We start from the raw sequence: 24,315 nt of genomic DNA, 5'->3' as shown, positions 1-24,315 counted from the left end.
CTTCAAAAGGCTAAGCTTTAAGTGTTGTATCAATGAGTATGTTTCAATCTAAACCAAACACTTTACAGAATCAGCTAAATAGTCCTACAACTAAAACATAACACAATATTTTCCACTTTGTTGTTGTTCTAATTGAAATGCAAAAAATTAATAATTTGGCACAATAAGAACATTAAATAATTAAACCAGATCACCATCTGTTTTGGGCAGGTAAAAAGAGAAGATCATGTGTTGTGCTTGCAGGGGCTTCTAGAAGACGTAAAAGTAGAGAAGTGCTGATGCGAAATACCATGAGAACTTGGGGAAAATTGCTATTCCTGAACTGTGCAAAGCAGCTACATTTGGTGCAGAGAGCAGGAATAGACCAAATAGGCTCAGGAAGGCCAATCCTGCAATCAGAAATGACAGGTCAGACCTCAAAACGCAAATTTTGAAAAGCTGGACAAGGAATCTGAGTAAGTTCTTATTTTTATGAGCCACCTATAGATCGGTTTAGCCCCAAATGTAATTCCACTGGCTTCAGCAAGTGAATACAGCTGAATGTCTTAGCGCTGTCTTCTTTTTTATGACTTAAACTGTCCAGAGCCTCTGGAATTTTTTTGTTCTGTAGGGAGTTCTATGCGCTTATGTGTCTTTAAAATTAGAAACGAAGAACGTTGGGTCTTATCCTTAAAGTGCAGTCCAGATCCGAGACATCATGCTTTACAAAGCATAATTAGGCATTTCATTAATCTAATGGGTTGTGTGTAGACCAAATTGCTTTAAAATTATAGTGAAATCATTCAGGACAGTACTTGGCAATATTAAGTATTTCTTGTTCATTTTATTAAAATTATGATAAATGAATTTAGTCCTACTGAAAGATGCATCTTGAAAAATGGCATCTATTGAAACTGAAGCCCTGCATTGGTCTATAGGATAGGTACAATAACTGAATAGTTATCAGCTAGTTAGAAACTTCTTTTGATCATCATTGACCTGGGCTGGATTCACTGAGTTAGAGGTGAAAAGCTCTGCATTTCGTTACAAGTGTACAGAATTATCCAGTTCTTCAAAATTACATAACTGAAAAAACCCTCCTATAATTTATTCTAAGTTGCCCAGAATCTTATCTGGTCTACCACACTGGGTAAAATCCTGGCTGTACTGAAAAGTTTTGTACTCAATGAGAGTTTTGACATTGTCTTCAGTAGGACCACCCTATATCTTTTTTAAAAATATATAAATATATAGAAAATCTTTTTGTGAATTCAGTTTACTCCCCTTCTCATTATGGCTTCACTGTAGAGTTTTCTCCCAGGTGACTTTTGTAAAATGAAAAGCTACGGAAGTGTCATTGCCTTCAGCGGGGTTTTTCACTGATGAGGTTGGTCACATGTCAAAAGGAATAGGGGACATCCTGCAACGGAGCCAGTATAAACACTAGTCAGCTGAACAGGTTCAGGGAAGGAGTCTGCAAACATGGACTCAATCTATTAAGATGAACATGCAGTGTAGAAAAACTGATTTCTTTCCCCCCCCCCTTTTTTTTCCCCTTTTGGTATTGAAAATGTAACCTAAGAAAGTACTCCAAAGAGCTACTGACTTGACAGATGGAAATACCAGGGGTGAAATCCAGGCCTCACTGAATTATTATTTGTATTACTGTAGCCTATGAGCCCTACTCAGGGACCAGGACCTGTTTGTGTCAGGTGCTGTACAAACAGAACACAAAGATGTTCCCTGCCCCCAAAGAGCTAACTATGTAAGTATACGACAAGAGGCAAAGAAGTTTTACTAGTTCAAACATGAGACACAAGACCTGAATTATAAAGTTGGTATTAACATTCATTGTCCTTACATAACTGCTATGTTATAGCATTTTTGGACATTAATGCAAAATAATGTAATATTTGTTTCCTAATGGAAGGATAAGAAATTTGAGTTAAGATTAAGCAGCTTGTTTAAAATACTTAGACTACCTGAAGTACAGGTTCAAATCCCAGTCAGGTAGACACAATCCATTTTTTCTTCCAACTGTAGATAAATTGAGTACTATGCGCTTTGAAATATGAGGCTCTTTGGGATCAAATGTTTGCACTGCATAGACACTGACCATCATAAGACTAGGGGCTTGCCCCAGCGCCTTCAGACAATTTTTTTTCTATTTCTCACAATGCTATACAAGCATGGGTTATACTGGTTAGTTGCACCCCCAAACCTCAGGAGTAGCACTGCTTGAATGGTGTTGTGTGTACATTATAGTTTATGAAATATTTGGGTATCCTTTGGGATGCTGGGCACTATAAAAATGTAAAATATTTCTCTTGGGGGGGAACTACACCAGAACCGTGAATAGAAAAGAGAACACTTTACACAAGCACGTGACAATATGTGCCCAGACAGCATGTCCATTGTGATTCCACCTACTTAGTTTACTGTTACTGTTGACGGCAAGCAAAATATAATTACATGTAAGCCAGCACTGCCTATAAATGAGGCAGTTGCACAGAAAAGAAGTGTGGGCCTATGAAGTACAGTTCAAGATTGTTCTGCTTTCCTTCAAATGGGTCTATTTGTATGTACGTGTACCAGGCATTTAGATTGAAAGGTCCCTCTTAAAGCAGGGTGATCTTTGGTCCAGGGAGCAAAAGATTAGTTCCAGATGTGGTCATGCTCTTCTAGTCCTTCAAAAGTAACTACTGCACCATCTGTTTTGTAATGGACAATTTCAAAGAGTGTCAAGGGGATGTTAAAGACATTGGTCAAATGACCAAAGACTCCTCTCTCACACACACACACTGTCGAGGTCATAGTGCCTCAGACAAATTCATATTTTCACTTTTCAATCACTCTGCCACCATGGGAACTCAGGTTTAAGAATAGCAGTCATGTTAGTCTGTGTTCGCAAAAAGAAAAGGAGGACTTGTGGCACCTCAGAGACTAACCAATTTATTTGAGCATAAGCTTTCGTGAGCTACAAGGAAAAATTCTCTGTCCTTCCAGAATAAGGCTCTGAAAATGTGTCCCAGAATATGACTATTGTTAATATATTGGGCTGAATTCAGTGGAGTGATTAGAAATCAATGGAAACAGACCCTCTTACATCTGGTGTGAATGTTTCATGGTATGTATTGAAAACCATTTTGTTTCCTTTTTAGTGGAATCTCTGAAGGAGGTTAAAGCTAAACTTGCTTAAACTGGCTGGTTGACCATAACAAATGAAGGAGCTGACGCATAAACTGAGCTTTTTTTCAACATGCAATATGGGGTTGTTGCAGATCGTCAAAATGGGAGTTTGATCTCAGTATGCATGAAATAAGAGGAGTGAGTCAGTCTTTCTATGTATATTACATATCAATATCCAGGTTCAGTATGGTCTGTGCTTGTATATCTAAGATACTAACCGGGGTGAATCAGAATCTTGATAACTGCTAAACTTTATTGCACGTTGCTTATTTCAGACACAATAAAAGTGGTCATAGATAAGTTTGTGTCTACTTACTGCCAATGTATGTGCCCCTAAATAAGGATTCCATTACACTATGATCAATTGTTAGTTTTATTATGTTTTGATTTAACTGGTCTTCTCAGGCCAGGGACCATGTCTTTTAATTTACCTGTGAAATGCTATACAAAGTGATGGCAAAAAAAAAAAAAGGTTTTGAAATGAGTATTAGATGTTTAGTGATCTCCCAATGCTAATGCAAAGTCAAACTTTTGGCTCTATTATGAGTTTTGGCCAAAGCCAGGAATTTTCATGGGCACCCAGCCAAGAACAGAGCACTATATCCCCTTTTCAGGTTAAAGCAAACTTGCTAAAGCACAGTTGCAGAATCAGCCGTCAACATAACAAAATTGAAGATGACTGTGAAGCAGGAATGGGTCAAGTTCTGTGGTCAGTTTCATGAATGTAAATGTCGATTTCAGTGCAGTAGCTCAAGATTTACACCAATAGTTGAGAGAATAATTTTGTCCAAAATGAACTGAAAAACATGGGAAAGCTACTCGATGCTTTGTGTCAGAAACATCAATTCCAAGGGAATAATTGTCAGTGTGGCCTTAAGGATTCACTTTTTCTGCACTGTCCACAGCAAGTGAGTCAGCAAAAATAAATTAAGAGAAATAATAAAATCACTCCAGTTCATTCTTCTGCTAGTCTGCCCAATGCATCCTGTCTTCTTCTCTCTCTCTCTCAGGCCTCAATCCTGCAATGAGCTCTGTGCAAGCGGATTGCTTCACTTGAATAGTCCCCATTTACTTTACTGTGGATCCTCTCCCTCTAGAGCTCATTGCAAGATAAGGGCCTTAGATTGTCCCCTATTTAGGAGATGGTTTATCTTCATTCTGTATCTTCACAGTTCCAAGTGCATCACTGGTACTTTAAGAAACAATATAAAAATGATAATAGCACAACTCCTTGCCACTTCCTCTCCTTGGTATTACTATAACTTAATTTGTCATTGTTTGTGTCATTTTGGGAGGGGATCCTTTCTGGGTTATTTTGCATCCATTGCATTTTAAAATTTAAAACAAACAGAATAGAAAATTTCCACTCTAGAGAGCTTCAGTTAACTCTTAAAGTTCCCAAGAAATATTATTGAAAGGGATAAAAATAAGTGTGTATGTGGGAGTATGTGTACAAACCTTTTTGTTAAAAGAGCAGTTTTCTGTCTGAAGGCCATGGTGTGTTAATAGATAACGTGAGTAAATAATCCCATGCTTCCTTGTTTCATATTTTATGGGCCAAATTCTGACTTCAACCAGAGTCACACAACATAGGACAGCTGCCCACCTCTGTCAGCAATAATGGCTGAAGATAGCAACTGTCAAGGGCTGGGTCAGTCAAGTGAAGGGCTGGATGAGCTCTTAGTGGAGGTTCAAATAAAGAATATCCAAAGAGTTGCTGCCTGCAGCTAATTTCCCCTCACCCCAGGGTGAATTTGATTCCCAGCTCAACCCAAAATCCAGACGCAAACCCTTCAGAGTTCATTGCTTTTGTGGTTCTCCTCAATGATTAATTTTCTCCAGATGAGCTCAACCACCCACATTTCCCTCACGGCTCAGTTCCCCAAATGGCAATCTTTACTTGCAGGGCATGCACCTGTGGGACCTATGTTATCACTCTCAGGGGGTGTGTGCTAACCCCCTTGCCAGATACTGGCTGGGTTATATAGACCCTGTCAAAGTGACATATTTCATTTCAGATGCACCATTCCAAGAATACACAATCCAGAAGAAAAGAAAAGAAAATGATCAGGTTATTCACAGTTACAACTGGCCATGCTATTCGTCTGGCACATGATGTCTTGAGCAGAGTTCAATTTGTAGCAGTAGTTAATCATTCACTTCATTCACAAACGGAAGATAGCATTTATTTCTTTGAAAAATTTAACTTATTTGTTTCCTGGCAGCAGTGGATTGAGACACAAAGGGGCACATTATAATCTCAGTTACAGCAATGTAAATCCAGCGTCACCTCCAGGTAGTTGAGGTTTACACCAGTTGAAATGGGTAGAATTAGTTTCAGAGCATGAGCAGTTTCCAGAACACAACACAGAAAATAAAAAATCTATCTGCTTAATGTTAACATCACTTTGCCAAAACTTTTTCTGATTAATAGAATTTTCCAATAAGCTACCCGACCCTCCTCAAGATGAGAAGGAAATCATGACGAACAGAAGGATTTGTTTTTCAATTCTCGAATGCTAAAAATATAAAGCCAATATTCCAGATTATCAATGTCAATATTTTATACAAAACTCTTCAACTCCATTGCAAACACCTGTCTTTACTCAGCCCTGCCTCCCATTTCATATTTGGCATTCAGAGCTATTTAGTGCAGGAAATCATTGATTTTTCAATTGACAGTAAACATAGATTCATAGTTTCATAGCGTTTAAGATCAGAAGGAATCATTAGATCACCTAGTCTGACCTCCTGCATATCACGGGCCATTAAATTCCACTCAAATATGCCTATGTTGAGTCCAACGACTGCAGTTAAACCAAAGCATTTTAGCTCTCAGGAGACTAAATTGTTCTGTGCCACAGGCAGAGAACAGAAGAGACCACGGCTCCACGCAGGCCCCTGTGATGGCAGGGAATTGATTAGGTGAAAGACCCAGATAATTGTAGAAGAAATCCATACCTATGCTGCAGAGGAAGGCCAAATAAATAAATAAACCTAACCAACAAACAAAACCCAACCAAGGTCTGAACTGGGAGAAAATTCCTTACTGACACCTCAAAACTAGCAATCAGATCCCGAGCACGTAAACAAGACACATCAGCCTGGTATCTAAGACAGAAGATTTTCTCTACCACCTCACCTAGAGCACCAGTCCATTCCAACTGGTATCCTGTCTCTAGCTGTGGCTGATCCCTGATTCTTCAGAGGAAAGTGAAAATAACCACTAGATTACAATTTCAGAGTAACAACCGTGTTAGTCTGTATTCGCAAAAAGAAAAGGAGTACTTGTGGCACCTTAGAGACTAACCAATTTATTTGAGCATAAGCTTTCGTGAGCTACAGCTCACTTCATCGGATGCATACTGTGGAAAGTGTAGAAGATCTTTTTATATACATACAAAGCATAAAAAAATACCTCCTCCTACCCCACTCTCCTTTAGATAAGCTATTACCAGCAGGAGAGTGGGGTGGGAGGAGGTATTTTTCATGCTTTGTGTGTATATAAAAAGATCTTCTACACTTTCCACAGTATGCATCCGATGAAGTGAGCTGTAGCTCACGAAAGCTTATGCTCAAATAAATTGGTTAGTCGCTAAGGTGCCACAAGTACTCCTTTTCTTTTTAGATTACAACTGTGCTTCAGGGGGAAAAAAATTCCTTCCTGACCTCTTGCAAGTGACCAACTGAAGCCATGAAGCATGAGATTAGATTATAATCATTATCATAATACAGAGCCACACGTGTTATGAACATGTTGGGTAATGACATTCTTCCCAAGGCCCTTAAAGGAAGGGGATGAATGGGGGGATTCAGAATTCAAGGCTGGATGGGATCACCACAACTATCCAGCCTGACCCTCCCATACACAGGCTGCAGAAATTCTCCAAGAAGCTGGATTAAAGGACATCTTTCAGAAAAATATCTAATCTTATTTTAGAAATGCCAAGTGACAGTGAGTCTCCTCCCTGGTAAGCTGTCCAAGTGTTTAATCACCTTCACTACTAGGAATCTGCATCTTATTTTAAGGTTGAATTTATCCAACTTCAACTTCCAGCCTTTTAATTTTGTTGTGCCTTTATCAGACAGGTTGAAATGCCCCTCACTATCAAATCTCTTTTCCATGTGTATGTACCTATGCACAGGGATCAAGGCTCCTTTGCTTCAATAAAATGAATAAATTGATCTCATTTAGCATCACCACATTAAAACTTGTTTTCTGGCAACTGGATCATTTTTGTGATCCTCCTTTGAACTCTCTCAAGTATGTCCACATCCTTCTCGAAGTGCAGACACTAGAAGGGGACACAGTATTCTAGCAGTGGTCTTACCAATGCTGTGTACAGAGGCAAGATCACTTTACTACTTCTACATAATATTCCCCTTTTTATACATCCAAGGATTTCATTATCCCCTTTGCCACACCATTGCACAGAGCTCACATTGAAGATATGATCTACAATGACCTTTAAGTCCTTTTCTGAGTCACTGCTTTCAAGACAGAGTCTCAAATCCTGTAGGTATAACCTGTGTTTTTTGTTCCCAAATGTATTACCTTGCATTTGGTTGTATTAAAATGCATTTTGTTTGACTGTCACTATTTACACAGCTAATTCAGATCATACTGTAACAATAACCTGCCTTCCTCATTCTTTACTACCCCACCAGTCTTTGTGTCATTTGCAAACTTTACCAGCAAAGATTTTATATCATTGTCTAGATTGCTGATAAATATATTAAATAGTAAGACCAAGAACCAATTCCTGGAGCCCCTGTTGGAACAAGCCCCACACATTGATCTCTCCCTATTAACAGCTACATTATGAGATCTATTTGTAAACCAGTTTTTAATCCATCTGACATGTGCTCCATTAATTTCACATCATGCAAGTTTTTAAATCAAAATACCATATCGTTTTAACTCAAATGTTTTACAGAAATACAAGTATACCATATCAAAATAGTTACCTTTATCAAGCAGTCTTGTAATCCTGTTTTAAAAAAAAAAAGGCAACAGGTTTGTCAGAAAATCTAAGTTCCATGAAACCACATTGACTGGCTTTTATTATATTTTTAGCTTCTAACTCCTTGTTGATAGTCCTGAATTAACCATTCCATTATTTTTACCTAGAACTGACATGAAGCTAACAGGTCTGTAATTCCCTAGGTCATCTCTTTTAATCTTTTTAAATATTGGAGCTATGTTGGCAGTCCTTCAATCCTTTGGAATTTCACCATTTTTCCAAGATTTGTTAAAAATTAACATTTATGGTTCAGCAAAGTCTGTAGAGTTATGTGTATAAGTTATCCAGGCCTGTGGATTTGAAAATATTTAATTTTACCAGATGTTGCCTCAGTCCTCCTTTGTTACAGATAGTATATCTTGTGCTCTATCCACAACAGCTGGGATGCATAGATACCTCTGTTTCATCCCAAATACAGAACAGATATAGCTATTGAACATTTCTGCTTTTTGAACACAGCTATTTATAATTTTAGCATTTTCATCTAGCAATGAACCTAGGGTGGTTGTTTTTTTATTCCCAATATGTATAAAAATTGCCTTCTTATTGTCTTTTGACTTATTGGCTATTGCTAGTTCATTGATTTCTTTGGCTTCTCTTTTCAGTTGCCTACCTTTTTAACTTGTTACTTATATTCAATGCCATTTACTTCCCCATTTTTCCAGTCTTTATAGGTTGATTTTTTTTATGCTTTATCGTTGCTTCCACACCTCTTTTTAACCAGAATGTCTTTTTGCCCAGCAAAAGTGGAGGTGGGGAGGGGGTTTGTGTGTGTCTGTGGAAGTGTGGCTTTTTGTAAGAGATCCTCGAACACTTTCCACTTTAAATTATGTTTCCACTCAATTATGACGACAATTGCTTTCAGCTTTGGAAAATTGTCCTTTTTTGAAGTTTCAAATATATACAATACATTGTGACACACTGTAATCCAAGGTAGCACCCTGTAACTCCCATATTCATCATTCATATATGGTTGTGAAACTTAAACTTGCCATGTAAGATATCATATGAAAGGTCATGATCTGCTGAAACTCATTGATTCACCACCACACAATGGAATTACCCAACCCTGGGACGCAGCAAAGCCCACCAGGCCATGTCTGGGCTAGTATTTTCCATTTTCCAGGCACATGGACTGAGGGTATAAAATAAGGGACAGTGGCATGATGCAATTAGCTTTCCTTCCCCCACCTATGCTGAAGGCAAGAAGAACACTGGGAAGACAGACTTGAACTGAGGAGACTGGTCCCAGGCTGGAAAGAAAAGCCTGTGTATTAAGGACTGTAACTTACCTGCAACATCCAGTGGGGTGAGAAAAACTGTTTGATCCAAATATTGCTAGCCTAAAAAGGTTTAGAATTTAGACTGTATGTTTGCCTTTTATTTCCTTTAGTAACTATCTCTGACTTTTATGCCTACCACTTATAATCACTTAAAATCTATCTTTCTGTAGTTATCTTAATCAGTAAGTTTGTCTGAAGTGCTTGGGGAATCTGCTCAGGTTACAAAGGCTGGTGCACTTCCACTTTCCTTTGATGAAGTGGCGAAATAGTTAATAAGCTTGCACTGGTCAAGAGAAGGGCTTGAGCTGTGCAACACAGTATATTCCTGGGGTGGAAGGCTGAGGTCCTGGGGGGTTTGCTGGTGTTTCCCTGTGTATAGTTCATGAGAGTATTCATGCAATTTAACTGGGTGTGCCTCTGCATGCTGGTAGCTGAGTGATAACAGCTGCTAGGAGGGTTAGACGCTTGTCACTGGCAAAGCGTTGAAAGAGACAGCCCAGGCTGGAGAGAAAAGGGACACAGTGGTCTCAGAATTCCAGGTTGTACCTCGGGAGTCCTGTCACATACATGTTGGTGAAATCATTAATCATGAAATAAGTTAATGTCAAGTGATATCAATTGGGCATACTTGAACTAAATAGATGCAAAATATCTTAATGCATGAGAAAAAACAGGTCCATTAAGCAAAGTCTCCAATTAAGCAAATTCCTTTAACAATGTATAGTAGAAAGATTTCAGTAAATTGTCTGAAGTTATAGCACAGAACTTTTGAATGCCCAGGCAAGATAGTGACTACAAGGTGAATTTTCAGAGTGTTGAATAGAAGGGTTAAGTGGTGTAATTTCCATTAACATTCACTTATTGGGTCTTCAGAAATTTCTAAACCATTTGGGGTAAGCGTTTAATGCAGTGGACAAGGATTTATCAATACATCCCCTAACATAGTGAAAATGGTCTTGTTGTGTGCAACAGCAACTTTCACGGGTGTTTCTTAGAAAATGTGTTTATGACTTTGATATTCATTCCTCACTGGCAGACAATTTAATCTTTTCCCTTTGTAGTTCATAGGTCAGTCTTACTAAGTACAAAGATATACTTCTTTCTCATTCATAGAGTGCTTTGGGATCCTTGGATGGAAGCTGCTACTGTAAGTGTATAGTACAGGGGTTCTCAAACTGGGAGTCATGAGGTTATTATTACATGGGGGGAGGTGGGGTTGTGAGCTGTCAGCCTCCACCCCAAACCCTGCTTTTCCTACAACATTTATAATGGTGTTAAATATATAAAAATGTGTTATTAATTTATAAGGGGGCTGGGGGGCAGGGGAAGGTCGCACACAGAGGCTTGCTATGGGAAAGGGGTCACCAGTACAAAAGTTTGAGAACCACTGGCATAGTATTTGTTGTTAGATTATGTTGTAACAATCTGCCTAGGGTGGATGTGTACTACTGGGTTACCTAGATGAAATCAGAAATGGTCAAATGTGCATCATAAACCCATATCACTATCAGGTATCAGAAATTCTCCTCTTGCTCAAGTGATAGGGCCTTTGCCTTTGGAGGAAGATTTGAAAACTATTCTGCTGCTGTGAAGATGCAGGTGAGCAGCACAGCGACAACTCTGTTGCCCTACCTGGCCAGAGGTTTATTACATCAAAGTTTCTCAAGTTGTGGTATATGGAACATTTGTTATTGGTCTTTGAAGCATTTACTTGTCATATAATGCGGGATGCTGCTCATTTCCAGCTGTTAATTGTACTGAGTCAGCTAACACTCCATTAAATATTGTCCCACTGTTACTGTTCCATGTTAGGTTTCAGAGGAACAGCCGTGTTAGTCTGTATTCGCAAAAAGAAAAGGAGTACTTGTGGCACCTTAGAGACTAACCAATTTATTTGAGCATGAGCTTTCGTGAGCTACAGCTCACTTCATCAGATGCATACCGTGGAAACTGCAGCAGACTTTATATATACACAGAGAATATGAAACAATACCTCCTCCCACCCCACTGTCCTGCTGGTAATAGCTTATCTAAAGTGATCAACAGGTGGGCCATTTCCAGCACAAATCCAGGTTTTCTCACCCTCACCCCCCCACACAAATTCACTCTCCTGCTGGTGCTAGCCCATCCAAAGTGACAACTCTTTAAATAATCAAGTCGGGCTATTTCCTGCATAAATCCAGGTTTTCTCACATCCCCCCCACCCCCATACACACACAAACTCACTCTCCTGCTGGTAATAGCTCATCCAAACTGACTACTCTCCAAGTTTAAATCCAAGTTAAACCAGAACATCTGGGGGGGGGGGGGTAGGAAAAAACAAGAGGAAACAGGCTACCTTGCATAGACTCCCTCCTCAGGCCCTACGCTACCAGCACTCCCAGCTACCTTCGAGACACCACTGACTTCCTGAGGAAACTTCAATCCATCGGTGATCTTCCTGATAACACCATCCTGGCTACTATGGATGTAGAAGCCCTCTACACCAACATTCCACACAAAGATGGACTACAAGCCGTCAAGAACACTATCCCCGATAATGTCACGGCTAACCTGGTGGCTGAACTTTGTGACTTTGTCCTTACCCATAACTATTTCACATTTGGGGACAATGTATACCTTCAGATCAGCGGCACTGCTATGGGTACCCGCATGGCCCCACAGTATGCCAACATTTTTATGGCTGATTTAGAACAACGCTTCCTCAGCTCTCGTCCCCTAAAGCCCCTACTCTACTTGCGCTATATTGATGACATCTTCATCATCTGGACCCATGGAAAAGAAGCCCTTGAGGAATTCCACCATGATTTCAACAATTTCCATCCCACCACCAACCTCAGCCTGGTCCAGTCCACACAAGAGATCCACTTCCTGGACACTACAGTGCTAATAAACAATGGCCACATAAACACCACCCTATACCGGAAACCTACTGACCGCTATTCCTACCTGCATGCCTCCAGCTTTCACCCTGACCACACCACACGATCCATCGTCTACAGCCAAGCTCTGCGATACAACCGCATTTGCTCCAACCCCTCAGACAGAGACAAACACCTACAAGATCTCTGTCAAGCTTTCTTACAACTACAATACCCACCTGCAGAAGTAAAGAAACAGATTGATAGAGCCAGAAGAGTTCCCAGAAGTTACCTACTACAGGACAGGCCTAACAAAGAAAATAACAGAACGCCACTAGCGGTCACCTTCAGCCCCCAACTAAAACCCCTCCAACGCATTATTAAGGATCTACAACCTATCCTAAAGGATGACCCAACACTCTCACAAGTCTTGGGAGACAGGCCAGTCCTTGCCTACAGACAGCCCCGCAACCTGAAGCAAATACTCACCAACAACCACATACCACACAACAGAACCACTAACCCAGGAACTTATCCTTGCAACAAAGCCCGTTGCCAATTGTGCCCACATATCTATTCAGGGGACACCATCACAGGGCCTAATAACATCAGCCACACTATCAGAGGCTCGTTCACCTGCACATCCACCAATGTGATATATGCCATCATGTGCCAGCAATGCCCCTCTGCCATGTACATTGGTCAAACTGGACAGTCTCTACGTAAAAGAATAAATGGACACAAATCAGATGTCAAGAATTATCACATTCATAAACCAGTCGGAGAACACTTCAATCTCTCTGGTCACGCAATCACAGACATGAAGGTCGCTATCTTAAAACAAAAAAACTTCAAATCCAGACTCCAGCGAGAAACTGCTGAATTGGAATTCATTTGCAAATTGGATACTATTAATTTAGGCTTAAATAGAGACTGGGAGTGGCTAAGTCATTATGCAAGGTAGCCTGTTTCCTCTTGTTTTTTCCTACCCCCCCCCCCCCAGATGTTCTGGTTTAACTTGGATTTAAACTTGGAGAGTAGTCAGTTTGGATGAGCTATTACCAGCAGGAGAGTGAGTTTGTGTGTGTATGGGGGTGGGGGGGATGTGAGAAAACCTGGATTTATGCAGGAAATAGCCCAACTTGATTATGTAAAGAGTGGTCACTTTGGATGGGCTAGCACCAGCAGGAGAGTGAATTTGTGTGGGGGGGTGGAGGGTGAGAAAACCTGGATTTGTGCTGGAAATGGCCCACCTGTTGATCACTTTAGATAAGCTATTACCAGCAGGACAGTGGGGTGGGAGGAGGTATTGTTTCATATTCTCTGTGTATATATAAAGTCTGCTGCAGTTTCCACGGTATGCATCCGATGAAGTGAGCTGTAGCTCACGAAAGCTCATGCTCAAATAAATTGGTTAGTCTCTAAGGTGCCACAAGTACTCCTTTTCTTTTTGTTCCATGTAACCAATTGCTGTAGTTATCAGAGAGGATGTGAATGATTATAAATAGGAAGGCAGGTGACCCACAAGACAATCTCTGTATTAAAATATGAGGCACGATGGATATTTTGAGACCATCTGGTGTTTAATTGCATTGCATGTTTATAACTTGAAACTGAGTGTCTGAATCCCTTGTTTGCAAACTGGTTATTGATACACTGTCCAAAAGACAGTGCTGGATGTCACAGAGCACATTCAAAGCCAGGGTCGCTGCCCTGAGGACCTTTCAGCCTCATTAACTTGTAACGAATGTCCAGGAGAGCTTGTCTGTTACTGGGGAGAACGGTACCTGCTGGCTCATTTGATGCTCGGGCTCGATCCCAGGAGCCTCCCGCAGCGGCCTGTCCTAGCTCCCCCGCAGCTCTCAGTTCCAGCAGCTGAGCAGCCCCACCGCCAGAGACCCCGGAGCAGGAACTGCCCCGGAAGCCGAGCTGCGACGGAGCCGGGCCCTTGGGGATCCACGTCCACCCCCTCCCCGGGGTCACCCGAGCTCTAGCCCTGTTATTACCGAGGCGGGGCTGAGCCGCCCAGTGCGCCCCCCCGGTTTGGGGTGGGCTCAGCACTGGGACTCCAGCTCCGTCCCCACTTTGGGGCTGGCTGGAGCCGCATCTGTCTGCCGTTGGGCCGGACCCTTTCGTCTCCCCGGGCTGGTCCCTCCTTGCTCGGCAGCAGGGCGAGGGCCCCAGGCAGGGCGCAGGGCCCCGGCCAGCCTGCGGAGCCCCAGCCCAGTGGGCGGGCCGGGAGCGTGAGGCAGGGCCAGCGGCAGCTGCTCGGGCCGGGCGCAGGCGCTGCGGCCTGTTCCCCTTCGGGAAGCGGGCTCCGACCCGCGACGCTCCGTCCATGAGCTGCGAGGTGCGTAGCCTGCACCCGGGCCGGCCGGCCGGCGGGTGTTTACACGGCACCGCCGTGGGAACGGGGCAGGGACAGCGGCCTGCGTGCGCAGCAGCCTCGCTCCGGGGCAAGGCAGGCGGCCGGAAACGAGCCGCGGCGGGGCTCGCTTCCCGCCCCCTCGGGAGAGCCGCTCTGCCTTGCCCGCTCCGTGCCGCGGGGCAGCCCCTTCGCTCAGGGCGTGCTGGTGTTCGCCGGGCTCGGCGGTCGGGTGACCACGGGACACTTGGTAACCTGGACACCCCCCACGCGCACCGTTCAGTCTGTTGCTGGAGTCACAAGAACACGGGCCACCTCCTTAAGGGCCCCCCAGTGCGGTAACCAGTTGCAGCCGGGCCTAATTAATCATGGAAGGGCTTGGGGAGCCTGGGCTGCAGTCACTGTAATGAGCTCTCCCGGTTATCGTGCCTGAAACGAGATCCCCGGCCTTGCATGTGATTAAAAATAATAATAATAATAATAATAAAAAAAATCGTAACGCTTAATCTGCAGTATGCTTCCTCGGATGATGTTGATGCGTTTGGGGGCCCATTTCCTGCGCTAGAAATACCCACTGAGGAGACAGGAGCTGAAGGGTGTGTAATCGGAATGGTGATTTGTTTTTTAACAGGTTGTTGCGCTGTACTTTGCCAGGAGCGCTGAATTGGCAGGTGTTCGCTCTGAGATTATTTCTGTACCGCAACAATTAACCTCTCTACAGCTGTGGGAAGAAATTGTTAAAAGGCATCCAAGGTAGTTTTAGAGCATGCTTCTGGTGCTCCTCAAGTCTGGGGGGTTTTAAAGTGTTAACAGAGTTACAAATGTAATATAGTGAAATTAACATGTGTGTGTCAGTTTTTCAGTATAATAAAAATAGTGAAATCTGTTCTACATTTTGCTACTTGTGATCTTATTTGTTCTACAAATATGTTCAAAAGAGCATTTCACTGATTTTTTGCATTAAACTGGCTGGCATTAGTAGCAGCCCCTAAGCTTGTAACTGAAAGGCTATAATTAAATATTAGAGAGGATCTTGCCTAAAATGAAACAAAATTGGGTTTTTGTGGTAGCAGTAGCAAGTAATCAAACTGGAATGTATTTTACCATATAGCCTATTACTGGATTGGTTACTAAAACCTACGGACTTAGGCCACAAAATGATCAGTAGTTTGCAAGTTTTATTCTCTTTATGAAAAGCAAATCAAATTATGTTTTACAGTCGCAAATTGTGCAAAGCTCTTGAAGATGTTACATAACCTACCCTGACTTGGGTGGAAAATGAAATTGTGTGTTGCCTTTCTGTCAGCAGTCACCACTGGCTTCTAACCAGGTCACTAACACCTTGATAGTCTTACTTGCCCCGTTGGTACATCTACTTGCTTCTGGGCAATAGTATTTCCCCCCATCTGTGCTATACGCTTAAGCAATGTATAATTCCTTTCTTATGATTGTTTTTACCTTTTCTAAACAAAGCTTCAGCACTCTCTTCTACTGCATGCATGTTATCTTCCCTATCCACTGTATATAATCTATTTTTTATTTTGCTTGAAATAACCAGCTCAATTCCTATCTTTAGAAATTGTATTGGTTTGGTTCACCACTGGCCCTTGCCCATGAAAAGATAATCATCAAGTCCAAGGGTATACAGTTGTTTGTTGTGATTTTTTTTTTAAAGAAAACAGTACAAATGCAGATGCATAAGTTGTAATCTTTCTGACTTCAGCTTCCCTGTGCTATGCACCAGTCAGTTGTTCACATTTAACTGAGAATTCATGCAAACACTTTACTTAAATGTATTTATGCTACTGCTAATCCTCCTCAGACTTGCTGCCATTCAGGATCAAGTGGTCTTTGCTGTTCGCCAGGAATACGTGCTTCTTGGTGATCAGCTTGTGGTCCTGCAGTCAGGTGACGAGGTTGCTATTATCCCACCTATCAGCGGGGGCTAACTCCAGGCAAAGACGCTTGGGTATGTATAGCTTCTTTTTGTAAATGGCCTCTGGGGGTTGATCATGCATTGAAACATTGCTGGAATTCTCTTTTTAGTTTTCGTCTCTGTTTAGGGTCTAGTGATTTGTGGATGACTTTCCCCTTCTACTGGAACTCTGTGAGCGGGTGTAACGTGCATACCCTGCAGTAGACAGCTGTGATGTTGACACTAAGATGTAAGTTGGCGCAGGAATAAATGATTAATGTATTTGCAATGGATTGGAAAAAGCTTTCAAAATACTTTGGGCTAGATTCACACAGGGAGTTGGTTGCCTAGACAAATCACTGGGATTTGCAAAACCTGAGTTTGGCATTCAGGCTTCCCGGACAATGAGTGACAGGAAATAGGCAGCTAAGAGTGGGATTCACAAAAGCCAGCACACTAGGCAGGGAGTGGCATGAACTAGCCAATAGGCGATGCCAAGGAAAAGAATGTGTCCTAAGCCCGACCCCTCTTAAGGAGTTGGGTGCCTCCTTCTGTTTGGGATTCTCAGCTGTGAACCCTCTCTGAGTTAGGCACCAAAGGTGGTGGTGAAGGACCATCTCCCCCATAATTTTTGGCCCAGTAGTGAGGGTACATCCCTGGGATGTGGAAGACCCCTGGTTCAAGTTGCCACTCTGCCTGAGAGGGGAGAAAGGATTTGAACAGGGATCTGCCACCTCTCAGGTGAGGGCCCTAACCATTGAACTATGGGATGTTTTTGAAATAGGTCTCCCTCAGTCTTTTGTGTTAGTATTGGAGCAGGAGGACTGGATCCTGTGTCCCCTACATCACGGATGAGTGCTCTAACCACCAGGCTATAGAGTCATTCACTCTCTCTCTCTGGCCCACTGACTAACTCATTATTTATCCACAATGGAACAGCTTTAATGGGAGAGACTAAGAGAGGCCCATATCAGACTATCCCATAGCCTAGTAGCACTCACTGGAGAGGTGACAGATTCCTCTTCAAATCCCTTCTTCCCTCAGGTAGACGGTGCTCTACATCCCAGTTGAGTACCCTAATCACTGGCCACAAGTTAGGAGGGAGGTCCACCACACCACCCCCTGCTTTGTGTGGCGTTAACCATGGTCAGAGCATACCTATGGGATTATCCCCACAAATGAGTTAGGAGGAGGAATGCCTATCTTCCATTGCTTTGTGCATCATACTGGGGCTTAGGTGTCCAGCTACCTAGAGTGAGGCAATAGTGTACATGCTCAGAAGCCAAAAAATAGGCTCCCTGGAAACTTTAAATGCAAACACTTAGGTGCTATGGAAGGTTGGGTACCTATGGGGTTTGGCAGCAGCTAAGCAGGAGTTTTGTGAAGACTAGTGGTGCCTAAGTCCCTTTGCTAATGTGGCCCTTTAATTGTTGTATTTTTTAAGATCTTTTCATGCTTTTATAGTTGTTGGCTTTCAGTAGAGGTGCCAATCCTCATGGTTGGCTAATATCACACTGAAAAGAAACCTTTTTTACTTTGACTTTTTAAAATTAAGATGCTAGAGAGATGATTTAAAGCAATTTTGAAATATAAAATTATCGTTTTCCTCTTTTTCTGCTAAAAGAACCTCTCTCCTTTCAGACTAACAAATGTATTTGGGCATAAGCTTTTGTGGGCTACAACCCACTTCATCAGATGCATGGAGTGGAAAATACAGGAGCAGGTATAAAATACATGAAAAATGTGAGTTGCCTTGCCAAGTGTGAGGTCAGTCTAATGAGACAATTCAATTGACAGCAGGATGCCAAGGGAGGAAAAATAACGTTTGAAGTGGAAATGCGTGTCCCATTTCAGACAGTTGACAAGAAGGTGTGAGTAACAGTAGGGGGAAATTAGTATTGGGGAAATTAGGTTTAGGTTTTGTAATGACCCAGCCACTCCCAGTCTTTATTCAGGCCTAATCTGATGGTGCTCCCCTGGAGCAAATCAATCATTTGGATCAGTGCCCTAGTTTTTATTGTAATAAGATTCCTTGCCTTCTTCTAACTCCAGACAGTTTATAATTTGACATTCTTACTGTAGCCAGTCATACAATAGGACATGCTAGCACAAGGGTCTCTGCTAGCTGATCCCACTGCAGACAGGGCTCTAGAACTGGTATATTAAAACAAGGAGAGCCCCTGTACCTCTAGAAATTGCCAACAAGAAGTGCAATTAGTGTTCTCCCAGCAAAGGGGCTAAGAACTGATTCGGCATAGAGACTGACCTACTTTTTCATCTCTACTGGTGAGCCCTACAGCTGAAGCATGTTAGTGGGTGCCATACAATTGCTGGATAAATTCTGGCCTCACAGGTGTTTAAAAAGCAGCTTCCAAATGGCCAATGTAACTAGAAAAGTAACTCATTAAATCTTTGACTTTTGTAGCTTTCTGTTTCCTTCCAGTGAAGCCATGAATGAAAGTGAAGATGAGCCCAAAGATTTCATCAAACTGAACTGTGAAAAACTCTCTGCAGATGAAGTGTCAGAGCTGGTGATTTCTCCATGCTGCGGGGCTGTCTCTCTGTTCATAGGTGAGTTTAAGGCTCCTAAAATAAATCCATGGATGTGTATATCTATCAGTAAGTAGAGCACAGGTCACCTCATAAGTTCAACCTCATGCTTCTGAGGCTACTTAAAAAATAAGTCTCTGGGACAAACCAATAATGTTTAGCAAATTATGTATTAAACATTTCGAGCAAGATCATGGCCAGTCCTCATGCAATAAGGAATGAGGTCCTAAGGAGCCTCCTTACTGGTGTGGTCAGCCTAGAATTGTAGCCCCTATATTTGGGGGAGCACAGGGACTGCTAGTTGCTCCCCTGGAGCAACTTACCCAAAAGGAGATGGGGAATAGATAGAACTATGGTTCTGTAAACTCCATGTGCTGATCACCAGGGCTGTCCCTTCACCACGCTCCAGAGTAGGGCTGGGGTTAAATGCCACAGTGTAGCCCATATGCAACTTACCTCTTCATAAAATAGTATCTGAAGAGATGAGACTTAATTCTAGCCTTGTGGTTAATATATCAGGACCTACATTTTCAGAACCCTTTGTGCTCAGAGGTGAGTACCATTGTGTGCCTAAATTCCATACAGTTATTCGTGTTGTATGAGCAATTGCAGTGAGAACAGGCACAACTTTCTAAACATATAGGGCCACATCTGTGCTAGTGAAGATGTTGCCATCTTGGTAACTCTAGCATGTAAAATCTGTGGGTTAAATTCTGTCCTTTTTATACATGAAGAATTGCTAAAGTACTAACAAAACGGTCACTTCCAGCTCATTGCAGTGAGCTGGTTAAACCTTTTCTAGAATGAGAAATAAGTAATTTGGACATTCTTAGATCATATGCTCTTTGGGACAGGGAGTATATTTTTGTTCTAGCACAATGGGGTCCTGACCCAGGACTGGAGCTCCCAGGTACTCTTGCAATAGAAATAAATAACATTTGTTTTTAGTAATTCATTTATTTTAGGTACTACAAGGAATAACTTTGAAGGGAAAAAGGTGATTCACTTAGAATATGAAGCATACTCATCAATGGCAGAAGCTGAAATAAAGAAAATCTGTAGAGATGTTAGACAGAAATGGCCTTCCATCAAACATATAGCAGTGCACCATAGACTTGGGTATGTATGGCCAAGATGTGTCTGTCTAAAGGTCAGTATGTTTGTACTTGCATATGGTGTGGGCAGGAACCTGCATATTCTCTGCTGCGAAACCTGCCACTGAATCCACCCCTTACTGAAAAATCGTGTTGCAGTGCCCGGTCACTTTAAAAAATCCGCCTCCAAAGAAACTTTCAAAACATGAACCAAGTACAAACCAGGGTGGTAATGGCTGCCTGAGTCTGCACGTAGCCTGAAACACACTGAAAATAAAACTAAGATTTATCTGAAGCTGCCACAGTGTTTCCAATCTCTTGCCCTGGGGTACCACAGAATCCAAGCCCTTCACTACAGAACTTAAGTCAAGTATACAAGGTCAAGAATACCTGGAACATCTTTGAAATAGGAGTTGCCAGGCATGCTCGCTGGGAGATCAAGGGCCTTTGCCAAGACTTGCAGATTACCCTTTTGTTGAGTTTAAAATGCAGATCCATTGGAAAGTAATGACATATGAATCTTACCAGGTCAGTCCTGTACTGGGATCTCCTGGAATGAGTGGGTAGATGCAGGTTTTGGTGCTAGTGGAGTCTGATTCAGGATCAGACTCTAATTTTGAGCATATCACAAATGGATGCCTCCCCACCTCTCAGCAAAGATTACCACTGTTCAGTAGTGCTAGGTTATGTCAAACTTCACTTATTTTTACAAAGTGTATTACACTAGATGAAAAATATCCTCATAATTTGAAACAGTCTTTACAAATTCAGTTTGGATGCAGAACTGTCCTATTAGCGGGCCAAACTTTCTGCCAGGTTCATGAGGAAATATGTTTGTAAAAGTGTAGGATTTAAACATCTGTTGCTGATTCAAGTTGAGTGGGTTTTGTTTGTTCAGAGTATAAGCTGTTTGAGACAAGGATGCTCATTTACTCTATGTTGTGTACAGTGTCTTGGTAGAATGGGGCCTAGCCATTGTTGAGGACTTTGGACTTAAGATTTACATTGCCTTACCATCTAATGTCCTATTTGTCTTTTCCTAGTTTAGTTCCAGTAACAGAAGCAAGTGTGATTGTAGCAGTCTCCTCTCCACACCGAGTGGCATCTCTTGAGGCTGTGCAATACTGCATCAATACTTTGAAAGCAACTGTTCCAATTTGGAAAAAGGTAAATTTAAGTATTGTAGCTTACAAAAAGTGCCACCTCTCTGTCTCTGGGGTCTGATAGTTGTATAAGCACTTAAAATTGTCAGCTATCCATTTCTGTGATTTGTATTGCAGAGGGATGTAAGGGACTGGGGTTACAGTCTGAGAAAGGATGATCAGTGCTTTGAGACAGGACAGGTTCTGGGTTCCAAATGTTCAGTTCTGAGGACTTGGCCCTTGAGTATCAGCTTCCAGTATTTTGGATGTTACGAACAATTGAAATATCCTCCTTTCTAAAATGAAGGTTCAATAGTTTAATATGGAATAATGTAGAAGGCAAATGCATTAAAACTTGATCTTCACGAGCAGTATATTTGCTGCAGCTTACACTTTCTTTCATGAGCTCTGTGCAGGTGGACAATGTACAGAACCCTACTAATCTGAGTGGGGAATCTGTATAGGCGTAGGTGTTTGCCTTCATGGAACTCATTGCAGAATCAGGGCCTGACACTGTGTGCATCTCAAGACAGTGTCCTCTTTTTCTGTGTCTACCAAACACTATGGAAACTGTACTGCAGATTAGCTGACTTTTTGTGTACTGGTTATATTTCTATGCAGCAGACTCCTGAAGCACTTCCCATTTTTTTTTTGTTTGCAGGAGATTTATGAGCAGGAATATTCTTGGAAAGAAAACAAGGAATGCTTTTGGGCAGATGTGGAAAAATAACTCCATCTCCAAAGTCACTATTAAAACTAACCCCTTCATTCTACAGTGGGCAACCTGCAGCCCATCAGGGTAATCAGCTGGCATGCTGTGAGACAGTATTTACATTGACTTTCCACAGGCATGGCTGCCCTCATCTCCCAGTGGCCGCAGTTTGCTGTTTCTAGCCACTGGGAGCTGTGGCCAGCATGTCCCTGGGGCCCATGCCATTTCCCGTAGCTCCCATTGGCCGGGAACAGCAAACTATGGCCATTAAGAGCTTGTGCCTGTGGACATTCAATGTAAACACTGTCTCAGCCCGCCAGCGGATTACCCTGACAAGCTGCAGGTTGCCTACTGCTGCTCTACAGTAAATCTAACTAGTAAAAGCATATGCATTATAACAAACACTTCTGTCTAAGACAGAAGGTAATAGATTAAGTTCCCAAATAACTTTCATTTTTTGTAAAATCACCCAGCTGTGTAACTAGCTAGACTGTTTAAAACCATTTCCCCAAAAATTCTTAATTGAAAGGAGTCTAGTTTTATATACTATATGCTGCTTTAATACCTTTATTCTCACCTTGTGGGTTCACTGCCAGCATTAGAGATCACAATGTGACAATCAGCTTTGTGGTTTTTAATCTTAAAAATATCCTTAGTTGGCATTATGACTGCAAAGTCAACATAGCGGCTTTAAGATATTTTTGACACTTAAGTTGATTAAACATTTTTGGTACAAGCAGAGAAAAATATAAATTATACCCAGAGTTACTAATGTGACTTGCCAGTAGCTTTGTTTCATAGAAATGTTTTTACTGTGTAGCTGATACTACAGGTTCATCACATTAAGGAAATTTAAAGCTCTTTATTGGACATGAGATCATACACAACTAATTTGCATTAGCAATAAAACAAACTTAACTGAACCTTAATAGATGTATCGAGGTGACTAGTTTTGAAGCAGCTTTTGCAGCTGTCTTATTCTATGGATTAAAAAAACCCAATAGTTGTTACAGATTAAAACAGTGTTAAGTCTCTGACTTGAACTTACAAATGCAAAAATATTTATTAGTTAGGAATAAAACTTCTCATCTTAACTAGTTGTTAAGAGGGCATTGTCATCTTGAAACAGTCAATTTTTAAGAAAATAGTTCAGTAGATTTAACAGGAGGAACTAATTAGTTAATGGGGCTACTCACATAAGTAAGGTTGCTCACACGTACAACTTGATATTTGTGTATGTATTGTAGTATTGTACAGTAGAGGTCTCAACTGAGATCAGAGCCCCAGTGTGCTCAGCCCTTACAAACCTAGTGAGTGATAGCTTCTGCCCCAGAGAATTTATAATCTTAAATAGAGCAGAGAAGGGGTGGAAAGGAAAAGCAGCACAGGGGTGGAGTGACTTGCCCAAGATTATACATTACATAACCCCTACTTGTTTCACTGTTTCCTCAGTAGCCCTGGCAACTGCACAAAGCAAAAACAAAGACAATTTTCTCTCTAATCTTTCACTCACAGTAATCTTTGGTGTTAATTTCAACTAGAGTAAGTTTTAAAACAAAATCAAAACCCAAAACTTCAAACAAAAGTGTGATTAAACTGGGTCCTTGTACTGCTTTTTGGTGTACTTCCTACTGATGGCAGTGGGACATCCCTGGGAAGAAGAGAAGCCACTCTTTGCATGTATGCATCTATTATGGGTGTCTAATGTGTCTATCACTTTGGTCCTTCTATTTAGGTAAGGCAGAGTAAGTTATGGACTGAATTTTCCTTGTTTGGCATGTGCGAGTGAAGAACTATGCTTTGCTGTATGGATTGTTCAGTGCTATCAGATCCATGAATAAAGATCACTTCTACAGAGATCAGTATTTGTTGGGAGTTTTTTAAATGCAATTATTATACCCAGTATTTCAAATTCTTGGCAGTAGTGGCTCCACCTGAATCTGTTTCCAGGGAGAGGCCCTGATTCTGGGATCAAGCAAAAAATGGGTATTACTTACAAAGAACTTTTGGACTAACGTGCCATCTCATTGGTAGTCTGTTAACCAGGCAGAACCAGTGTAGTGCTTATATGCTAGCATTAAAACAGAAAATGACATTGCAAAGTTGTATCTTCTCTGGGCCAGAGGCAACTTATGGAATCTATGGATTTCACTGGTGCTTCTTACCTGATCTGATGGAAGGAGAACAGAGTAATCACTCAC

The 24,315-nt window shown here is 41.7% G+C and overlaps 2 protein-coding genes and 1 long non-coding RNA gene across 3 annotated transcripts in view; 2 read left to right on the top strand and 1 right to left on the bottom strand.

Moving 5' to 3' along the window:
* LOC142072117 (uncharacterized) overlaps positions 1 to 14,209 on the bottom strand; it is a 52,664-nt gene extending 38,455 nt beyond the window's left edge. Inside the window, exons 1-2 of the long non-coding RNA XR_012668397.1 lie at positions 14,124 to 14,209; positions 8,137 to 8,159 (exon numbers count right to left, since the gene is read on the bottom strand). This is a non-coding gene — a long non-coding RNA (uncharacterized LOC142072117). The remainder of the gene's footprint in view (positions 1 to 8,136; positions 8,160 to 14,123) is intronic.
* A 223-nt stretch (positions 14,210 to 14,432) lies between these two features.
* Positions 14,433 to 23,973, top strand: LOC125637170 (molybdopterin synthase sulfur carrier subunit-like). The gene is made up of 8 exons (XM_075128466.1): positions 14,433 to 14,686; positions 15,333 to 15,454; positions 16,524 to 16,670; positions 16,765 to 16,866; positions 19,060 to 19,187; positions 20,115 to 20,285; positions 21,309 to 21,427; positions 23,850 to 23,973. Exons 1-3 carry the CDS (start codon positions 14,675 to 14,677, stop codon positions 16,648 to 16,650), a joined length of 261 nt encoding a protein of 86 aa, XP_074984567.1. The 5' UTR covers positions 14,433 to 14,674; the 3' UTR covers positions 16,651 to 16,670; positions 16,765 to 16,866; positions 19,060 to 19,187; positions 20,115 to 20,285; positions 21,309 to 21,427; positions 23,850 to 23,973.
* MOCS2 (molybdenum cofactor synthesis 2) lies at positions 19,066 to 23,973 on the top strand. Its single transcript, XM_048851357.2, has 4 exons — positions 19,066 to 19,187; positions 20,132 to 20,285; positions 21,304 to 21,427; positions 22,064 to 23,973. Exons 1-4 carry the CDS (start codon positions 19,067 to 19,069, stop codon positions 22,130 to 22,132), a joined length of 468 nt encoding a protein of 155 aa, XP_048707314.1. The 5' UTR covers position 19,066; the 3' UTR covers positions 22,133 to 23,973.
* Positions 23,974 to 24,315: the final 342 nt, after the last annotated feature.

Source organism: Caretta caretta, chromosome 5 (assembly GCF_965140235.1).
Source record: "Caretta caretta isolate rCarCar2 chromosome 5, rCarCar1.hap1, whole genome shotgun sequence".
Taxonomy (NCBI): domain Eukaryota; kingdom Metazoa; phylum Chordata; order Testudines; family Cheloniidae; genus Caretta; species Caretta caretta.
This window is presented reverse-complemented; position numbering and strand designations above follow the sequence as displayed.

Bases quoted from the DNA above. Each gene is read 5' to 3' on its own strand.
- LOC125637170 (XM_075128466.1), top strand. The intron at 15,455-16,523 runs GTAGTTTTAGAG...AATCCTCCTCAG, and splicing joins ATTGTTAAAAGGCATCCAAG to ACTTGCTGCCATTCAGGATC.
- MOCS2 (XM_048851357.2), top strand. From the start codon at position 19,067: ATGAATGAAAGTGAAGATGAGCCCAAAGATTTCATCAAACTGAACTGT. The intron at 20,286-21,303 runs GTATGTATGGCC...GTCTTTTCCTAG, and splicing joins GCAGTGCACCATAGACTTGG to TTTAGTTCCAGTAACAGAAG. The intron at 21,428-22,063 runs GTAAATTTAAGT...TTTTGTTTGCAG, and splicing joins CTGTTCCAATTTGGAAAAAG to GAGATTTATGAGCAGGAATA.